Source organism: Cibotium barometz, chromosome 36, assembly GCF_041138505.1.
Source record: "Cibotium barometz isolate CiBa-2024 chromosome 36, ASM4113850v1, whole genome shotgun sequence".
NCBI lineage: Eukaryota > Viridiplantae > Streptophyta > Polypodiopsida > Cyatheales > Cibotiaceae > Cibotium > Cibotium barometz.
Window position 1 is genome coordinate 1,328,775 of NC_141081.1, and position 9,605 is coordinate 1,338,379.

General features: G+C 44.8%; 1 protein-coding gene and 1 pseudogene across 2 annotated transcripts in view; both read left to right on the forward strand.

The window, feature by feature from the left end:
- The window catches only part of LOC147617385 (uncharacterized), a 41,213-nt gene extending 34,774 nt beyond the window's left edge, over positions 1-6,439 (forward strand). For both annotated transcript variants that reach the window (XM_086775642.1, XM_086775643.1), the window contains exon 4: positions 5,280-6,439. In XM_086775642.1, the coding sequence (XP_086631768.1) occupies positions 5,280-6,178 (899 nt within the window). In that variant the 3' untranslated portion in view covers positions 6,179-6,439. The remainder of the gene's footprint in view (positions 1-5,279) is intronic.
- On the forward strand, positions 320-2,819 carry LOC147617386 (uncharacterized; annotated as a pseudogene).
- Positions 6,440-9,605: the final 3,166 nt, after the last annotated feature.

Consider the following 9,605-nt stretch of genomic DNA (forward strand, 5'->3'; position numbering starts at 1 on the left):
CGACACAGGCAGATTCCTGTATATTGCCATATGCTATTTTGCTCCTAGTACATTGACATATGCAGCACCTAGAGGGCAGTCTCCTTTCTCTGTGCTAGATAATGACATATGGGAGTTCTCTAGGGATGGAGACATCATCTTGTTAGGAGACTTTAATGCCCGGATGGGCAACCGCCAGACAGCCTTTTATGATACCTCTCAGAGGAGATGCTTAGAGAGCTGGACACTCTAGATATGGGACACGCTCACAGGATGTGGAGTGCACAGAGTATGGGAGATATTTGGTAGATATGGGGACTGCACATGGGTTGGCCGTACTTAATGGCTTGCAGAGGTTTCCGTCAGCAGCTGGATTTACTTGCTTTCCACATAGACATGGTGCTAGCACAGTGGATTATGTTATGGTTATGCCGAGCTTTGTTTCATGCATTGAGGACTTCACAGTTGGATCTCGGCCCATTGGGGTAGTAGTGGATCATGCATTGTTGACATTGACCATCTCTTTTCACTTTACCACAGCTCAGAGGACATGAGGGGCAGATCACACTCAATATACTTTTACTTCAGAGATTGATGTTGTCTACAGAGATGGGATTTATAGACGTCTGTACACAGAGGAGCCAGGGAGACCTTTGGAGGAGCTGACCCATATATTGACAGAGACTTTACAGGATGCAGCGAGAGAGGCATATCCACATACTCAGCCTGGACAGAGATAGCGTTCTGGGTGTATGCCCCAGAACAGCTGGTATGATGAGGAGTGCAGAGAGACAAGAGCCCGACTGCAGCGGGAGGTTGCTTTGGGAGTCACTACTCACCGACAGTCACGTATTGCCTTCCGTCGCATGGGCGACGGATTTATTGTAGCTTTGTGGACTTCCGCAAAGCATTTGATACAGTGCCCAGAGCCAGATTGATGAGGCGATTACAGGAGATGGGGGTACCCCCAGAGCTCATACGGGGGATTATGGCTTTATATCGATCAGTTGTTGCAGGACAGGTACACACCCCAGAGGGGGTCTCTACTTTGGTTCACTCCACTATAGGAGTGAAGCAAGGTTGCCCGTTATCTCCTTCATTGTTTGGTATGTATGTGGATGAGGCTTCTGACTACATTGAGAGATTGGGGGATAGAGGAGCCCAGCTAGTAGGTACATGGATCCCACTATTGTTATATGCTGATGATATTGTGTTGATCTCTGACTCCCCTGAGGGTATGCAACGTCATCTGGATGCTTTACATGAGTTTGCACATGATAGTGGATTGTCTGTCAACCTTGGCAAAACCAAGGTTATGGTGTTTAACACCACGCCACAATGGGTTAGGCGATCAGCTCCCACATTTACACATGGGCAGGAGATTGTGGAGTATACAGATGCATATACATATCTTGGGGTAGTATTCAGTGGGCGAGTGTTTTCGATGAGGAGAGCAGCAGAGACTAGATTGACTAGAGCACATGCAGCCCTGGGTGGTTTGGAGAGGATGTGTTTGCAGGTTCAGTTTCAAGAACCTCGAATGAAACTTTGGCTTTTTGACACTCTAGTGACATCAGCTATGCTTTATGGAGTGCAGATATGGGGACCTTCAGTGGGCCATCACAGCGCAAGTGGGTGGAGAGGTATGGAGAGGCCTTTGGTATCTATGATTGCTAGGATTATTAGAGCCAAGGCCGTGGTACCTCATGAGATTATTCGAGCAGAGCTGGCGGCTGTCCCTCTGGTGATTGAGGCTCTTACGAGATCAGTCTCCTACATACATGGCTTGTGGGATCTCCCTCGAGACAGATATGCACGCCTCGCCCCGGAGTCCTCCCGACAGTTAGCTTTACAGGGAGACACGGCTTGTTGGTATGGACAGATGACATCTTGGTTCGAGGCACATGGTTTTAGCATGGACAGATTGCCTCCCTTCCAGTATTCTCTGGAGGCACCCTCTCTCACTCTCACACGGACAGAGATTACCAGACTCATCCGTCAGGATTTAGTTCAGCTAGACATTAGGAGGACATGGATACAGCCGACTGAGGAGCTGGGCACGAAGATGGCTTTCTATAGAGAGCATTTTCTTCAGCTCACAGCAGATGGTTTTGTGATCAGACCCAGTTACATGGAAGTACACTTGTCTCATGGAGTACGATGTGCTAATGGTCAGTTTCGCACATCCTCACACCAGCTTGAGATTGAGATTGGCCGATATAGAGGTATACCAGCTGAGGCCAGGATATGCCGAGTATGCCATGGGGAGCCAGAGACAGAGCTGCATTATATATGCCATTGTACTGCATACTATGAGATACGTGGTCGTTTCCATTGTTTATTCAGAGAGGGTTTTGGACCACTTTCCAGAGTCATGGGGCACCAAGACTAGAGGTGTTTGGGATTGTTCTTGCTTGAGCTGCGGAGATATAGAGATAGCCTGCTTAGGTACACAGAGAGCCAGACTCAGAGGCACATTACAGACTTCTTTAGTCTAGCCATCACTACGCCAGATGGACCACAACAGCAGTAGCAGGACATGGATACCGCCCACACCAGCGGTACACTGATTGATCGTGCGATTGAGCTTGGGTGGTCCAGACGCCCACGACTACGGAGGAGGGCATCCCAGCATAGACGGAGGTTGTAGCGGCGGATTCGGATTATTCTTGCGAGACATGCGGGACACGCAGTCAGGGTGCTGACCACAGAGGATATTGAGGAGATCCGCCAGCGTCCGATGCGGCACATATTATGAGATGGAGGCACCTCCATAGTGTACCCCCCGTCCCACATGATATTGTATCCCCTCACTGTACTCCACTCACCTCCATAGTGTACCCCCCCCCCCCCCCTCTCACTATATTCACACCCTATAAGGGTTTCTATTTACCTTCTAGTTCCAGTTTCATTTTCTAGGTGCCAGTAGTATCATCTTTATTTTTCATTTTCTGGTTTTTTATCCAGACATTGTAGCAGATCCACCATGATGTAACTTTTTGGTCTTATAGGTCATTATGGCCTTTTGAAGACGTTAATATAACATTTCATTTCATTTCATTTCTCTCTCTCTCTCTCTCTCTCTCTCTCTCTCTCTCTCTCTCTCTCTCTCTCTCTCTCTCTCTCTCGTGGTGCACTCTGAGAAAGAGTGAGGCAGTGGTCCTATTTATAAGACCTCATGTGCTTGGGCACATGGGGAGGATAGGCGAGGAGTTGACTGCGAAGCGCAATCCTCGTGTGCAAGTTGGCAGATTTTTGCAGATTTTTCCCTGCGCAGGGAACGGGCCGTTCCCATTCCGAAATGGCCGTTCCCATGTTGGGAACTGCCCGTTGCAGATATGCCCGACTGTTCCGTCCGTTCCAGCCTCAGACACGGTCTGAGATGGCGTTCCACTGTTCCGGGGGCCAGAACGGCCGTTCCCTGTGACACTGCCTGCAATAGCTGCCAACAGGTTGGATGTGGGCTCGAAGCCGTGCAGCCATCGAGTGAAGTATGCATCTGTGCTCCGCAACGCGATGGGGCTCTGACCAAGCACTCTATCTACCAGGGCGGCTGAGTCGAAATCCATGTGGATTTAGCCATGACCAAGGTTCTGGACGTCGGAAATCCGCCCTTGCCCGCCTAACAAGGTGGAGGCAGCCAGCCTGTAGGAGATCTCAAATCTGACCCCCTGGGGGTCGGCTACCCACAATCTTGTGAACCAGGGATGTCGCTTCCAAGGAGGAGACTGCCAATGCCAAACGCTGGAGGTCTGCTTCTGAAAAATGGCAATGGGCGGCGGCCTCGGTCGGGGAAGATGGAGTGGCTGCCATGGAGTCCTCCGAAGGGGGGAGACCAGAAACAGCTGCCAATCGCCGATGAGGGGCAAACTCGAAACGGGATGCCATCGATCGTCCTTGTAAGTAGTCATGATTTGACCTGTGGGTTAGAGTTTGTTTGTATGGGTAGGATGGATGCCGTGGAGAAGTTTAGACTGCTTTTTGGGTCCTTGCAACCCTAATTAGGATTGTACCATGAAGTGTACAATGGAAAAGCATTTTGTATCTATTCACTTGCATCCCCATGACCATTGGGGGGAAGAGCTCCCCACAGATTATTTATTTATATTAGCAAAGATTCTTAAGCCGTGTTCCTCTGCCCTATGGGAGCCTGACCTACAAGGCTGTAAGTGTAAGGATCGTAATTGGCATGAATCTTTGTATAGACTTCAATCGATGACTACATGTATTGCTGGCCAGGTGGAGACAAATGCAAGTTACTTCCAAGGGCCGGAAAGAAGTGTGCAGTCCATCTACCAACGTGTGTGATCATGCTTTTTTGGTGATGCGCTTTCCCTCTGTATCTTGATTAGCTGATTAGTTGTGTAAAGCGGAGGGATGGTGTAAGGATGCCTAATTCCAGGTGACTAATATAAAGCACTTGTTTGGTTAAGCCCATCGGCCGCAGCTCAAGAAAGCAGTATATGTATCTCAAAAAGAAAATTCTCTTGGTGCCATCTAGGATTTTGTTGCTGTGCTAGCACCACACTTTGGGATCCTTTTGTTTGGCGGGAGAGAAGGTTGCATACACATTCTTTATGATAATCATATTGGGCAGACGGTTCCGGATGGAACAGGGTTTGCTCCTAGGAGCAACCCGATTTTTGAGTGGTGGTTACTTTGCGTGAATCCGATTTCCTATGACCTTGATGAATGTTTTTTTGTAATAGCAACTGTATCCTTAGTGCCCACCCATTTATCTCTGATATAATCTTTGTGTCCTTATTCTCGCTACCGCCCTCAGTGGAGAGAGGAGTATGTTTGTGGATATACCATTGTATGACTTCTTAATTCTGTGTTTTAATTGCATATTCTGATTTAAAGTTGTTGCATGTTGGATTGTTGGTTGTATGTTGCAGATAATTTTAATCACTTGAACGGTAGGTTTGTTCATATAATAATACTGGATTGAGCAACATGTCTTTGGAACATGATATGGTGATCTTAAAGTTGACATGTATATGCTGAAAGAGGATAGGTCTGTAGCTATGCTAGAGCATTTGCTTCTGTACTGGGATTTAATTTTGACCGTCTGCAGATTTGATTTTTAAAAGTGTATATTCTCTTCCAAAATGTGGGCAATAGAATGTTCTTGATGCCTGGACATGAGAGCCTGTTGAACTAACTGAACTAAACTTGAACATGGATGCATGCACGCACACATGCAACCCAGAAAAGGGGAAACCACCACCATGCACATGGGCAGTGGGCACACACACATACAAATAAATAAGCTTTGTTCTTGTTTTGTCCTGTTGCAGACTGGCCTCTCCTGCACCAACCAAGGTATCACGGCATGCCCTCACTATGGCAAGATTCAGCTGACTTGAGCTCCATGAGAGCTTGGCCTCACATGCTGAGAACAGACCAGCCAACATACGACCGTACCATGCAAACTCCAGGAATAGACAAACAGTTGTACTCAAAGGGCTTCTCACTTCATGCTAATGACAAACTTCCACTTCTGCTCCTTCAGAGTCCAAAGGGAATGATGCCAAATGATATATGCAGCCAAAGCACCCATCAATATCTATCAGGATATACAGCTCCTGTAGGAAGCAATCTTACTTTGGCATCATCATCAGGAGCAGGAGGATTCTCAGCCCTTGAAACCACCCCAGTTACTCAGGTAGTAACGAGAGTCACAGACTCTGGGCGTGCTCTCTCTCTTCTGTCACTGCCGACACGGGAATCTCATGCTTCAAATCTTCCATCACGAGACTTGTCCGGTCGGACAAGCATAACAATTGATCAGCTTATGAGCGAAGACATGGTTCCGCAGCAGTTGCTGCACGGAAGGCAACTGCATCATATTGACTTCACGACTGACAAGCTTTTCTCCATAGCCTCGAACTCGCAAAACCTCCTGTGTTCAAGCAGTGCTCCTCCTTCGGGTGCGATGGATCAGTGTGAAGGCACCTTCATTCATGGTTTGAATGGATTGGGAGGATTTGAAAACCACCTATGTTTAGCTACATTGCAGGGTCAGGGTCATGAAATAAGGGGCTCAGAGGATGCAAAGCAAACAATCGATTTGATGCATTCTTCATCTTTCCAGTCACAGGAAGCAAACCAGGTTCCATCGATGGTGGCTTTTCAGCTCGGAAACAACAGCACTTCTGTGGACTTGGAGTACACGTACGGATCTTCCTTTTTCTGAATAACAATGGAGGGAGGGAGGGTTCAGAAGAAAAGCAAACGGCATTTTACGTCTTCTAAAATATCTAAAATTACTATAATTAAGTCGGTTTTTAGTTATGTTTGTCTATGTTTTCCTTTACAATTTGGAAATTGGATGGATATTTTATGAGAAGGGTAACAGTTGTAGATATGGCTCATCAGTCTTTGACAATGAGGGTGCTGAGCACCGCTGTAGCTAGATTAATCTCCTATAAATTGGTTTTTGCAGAGTTTTATTAAAGCATCTGTAACCATTTTATGCAGCACTACAAGAATATACTTTGGTCTTAACTTAATTAATAGAACTAGATATTTGCAAAGGCACATTGGAATGATCTTTTCATCTCGTATATTAAAACAATAAAAAAGACATGCGTGTTTGGAGAGCTTGTTATGCTTTTGACTCTAGGCAAAGAGTTGCTCTTGCAAGCGTATTATTGATCTTTATCGTAGTGTGGCCCTACCGAGACCTTGGATAGAGAGGAGCTATCAGGCATAGTTTACAGAGGAACTTGAGAAGCACCATGATGCTAAGTGGATCTCAAAAGTGTTATGCACTATTAGGGCGAGTTGTAGGACTGTTTTGAGCAACATGCATGGTTTTGTTATCATGCATAGGAGTCATTTCCAAGTCAGATGTGAGGAAGATGGAACATGCATTTCTTTGCTGCCCATGTCCTCTCCCATAACAAGGAATGCATTATGCACCATTAGGGTTGTTGAGTTGTAGGACAAGGTGCAGAGTTGTGTTATCATGCATAGGAGTCATTTTAGATTCAGATGGGAGGTGGATGTAACGTGCGTTTCTTTGTGCCTATGGCCTCTCCAATAATAGGGAATGCATAAGATATCTGCAAAACACATAGAAGTGCCTCAAACTGAACCACTAAGACAAGTGCTTCTGGTTTCCTGGTATATATAATACATCTGAAAGTGTGATTGTTTCACCATTTGTTGCAGCAATGAGAACAACTTTACCAACTCCTTTTACAAGATATAAGGAGTTGTTTGTACATGTTATAGTGTTTCCTTGTGGAGCAGATTCAAGTGATGAGAACAAACTGCAATGAGAAGTAATGTGCTTACTAGCATCACTGTCAAAATACCAGACGTGCGTATGTAACAGCCATGTATACATCCTTATGTGAAGGGTTAGAATTGCATTGCACAATGGAAGCTTGATCATCATGTGCATAGTTTGTAGATTCTTTGTTTTCTACATTGGATGTTGATGCATTAGTAACCACCATATACGAGTCTTTTTTTCTCTCCATTTTCTACACTCATTAATGTAATGACCAGGTTTTTTGCAATAGTTGCATTTGCCATTTTTCTTTGGCTTGTCGTCTTTCTTGTTTGTAAGCTTATCCGATGACTTATCATGAGGAAAGGGTTTACCTTTGTCTCTTTGCTGGCAATAAAAGTCTGATCTCTTGTACGCATGACGGATCTGTTTTGCGTGGATTGCTCTTCTTGAAGAGCACAGAAATCAACTCTTCAAACTTCAAGGCATTTGGATTGTCTTTCATCACGAGTCTGATGGTAGAAGTGAAACCTTGATACGAGTCCAACAAACACATTCAAGACAGTAGACACCAATGAGCTATGAGGATATATTTCATCAACACTGGCCAATTGTTCCTAAAAATCCTTTTTCTCAAGGGAACTATCCATGGAGTCTCCCTCATCCATATCACATAGCTTATTGTCCACTGGAGGCATATCAACCATAATCTCACCAACCATGCTAGTGACATAAGTGCGGAAGCTATCAGCCATAATCTCACCAGCCATGCCAGTATCATAAGTGTGGAAGCTATCACCTAAGCGGGTCATCAATGTTCGTAGCACTAGTTGAGCTCGATATCTAAACACTCCCCTCGAGCTCAACTCTAGATACTGTACTCTAGGTGCTTTCGTGAAGATATTAGCTACCCTCTGTGCTGATACATATAAGATTTACATCACCTGCTAGAACCTTATCTCACAAAGTGATAATGTATCTCAATGTGATTTATCCTAGCATGGTATACTGGGTCAATTGTATGCTACTTATGTCGTCAAAATAAATAACAATAGTCCTACCCACAAGCTCACCTATATCACCAACTAGATTCTGAAACTAAGCTACCTCATAAATTGCCATAATAGTGTTCCTATACTCTTACCTCTGTACTCAACAAGGTAACTGTCAACTATTTCGTACTCCTCCAACTCACAATACTCCTAAAAGAAAACATAAAATCGCTAGTAGATCTCGTGTTTGTGACACTACTAGCCCAATCAGCATCTATGTATCCATGTAGCTATATTTGTATGCAAGTCTCATTGAAAAGTCCATAATTAACTATGGACTTTATATACTTGAGAATCTGTTTAGCCACATCCAAGTGTGGCTTCTAGTGGGGGTGTGCATAAACTGACTCACAAGTCCAACATCACAGCTCAAATCTGGTCTAGTAATGGTCATGTAGATCAGGCTACCTACTATGCGCATGTACATAGTGGGATCCTTCAAAAGCTCACCTGTATCCACAAAAAGCTTTGTGTTCTACTCCAATGGCACTAAAATAGATTTAAGCCTGTCATACCGTACTTGGATAACATGTCCAAGTCATACTATCGTTTTCACAACAAAATTCCATGAGGTGATTTCACCACCTCTATACCCAAGAAATGCTGCAGCTCACCTAGATCCTTGTTCACGTAATGAGCATACTTCCTTGCATGAGAGAGGAAGAAGAGAAGAGAAAAGAGATACTGCAAGGATCGGTTCGAGAACATGCACTTAGCTAACCCTAATGAGGGTTAACTCCTCGATATGAAGCAACTAGGGGCTCACTCCACCACTAGTTGTTTCACCCAAGTGGAGCTTTTCTCAAGCTTGGTAGTGAGCAATGAGAGAAGGAGCTATGGAGAGCTCAACTCCTCCTTAATACCTTCATGTGTTTAAGAGTGGAAGAGAGAGTGAGAGAGCAAGAAGAAGAAGGAGAGGAGGTAAGCAAAGAGATCATCACCTACACGCACATACATATAATCAAGCAAGCAAGCATGCATACTCACAATCTCACCACCATAGCCACAAGAGAGTAAGAGGGAGAGAGACCAAGACTCAATTGTGATAATGGGATTTTATATTTTTTTCATATTTCATAAGTCACTTATATACATGAGCTCTCTTTTTACAATGGCTGGCTACCCATTTGATAATTGGGGGCCCAAAAGTGGTTCTTCTAGCTCTATGTACACCTAGGCTTATGCTCATGGCCAACATTACACAAGTTCGGTCATCCCAATTACCTTGTAGCATACAATTCACATAAAAATGAGTTACATGAAGCGTAACCACACTTTAAAATAATGTTAACCATTGTGGTTAACATACCCCCTCCCTAATTCAAGTCCGT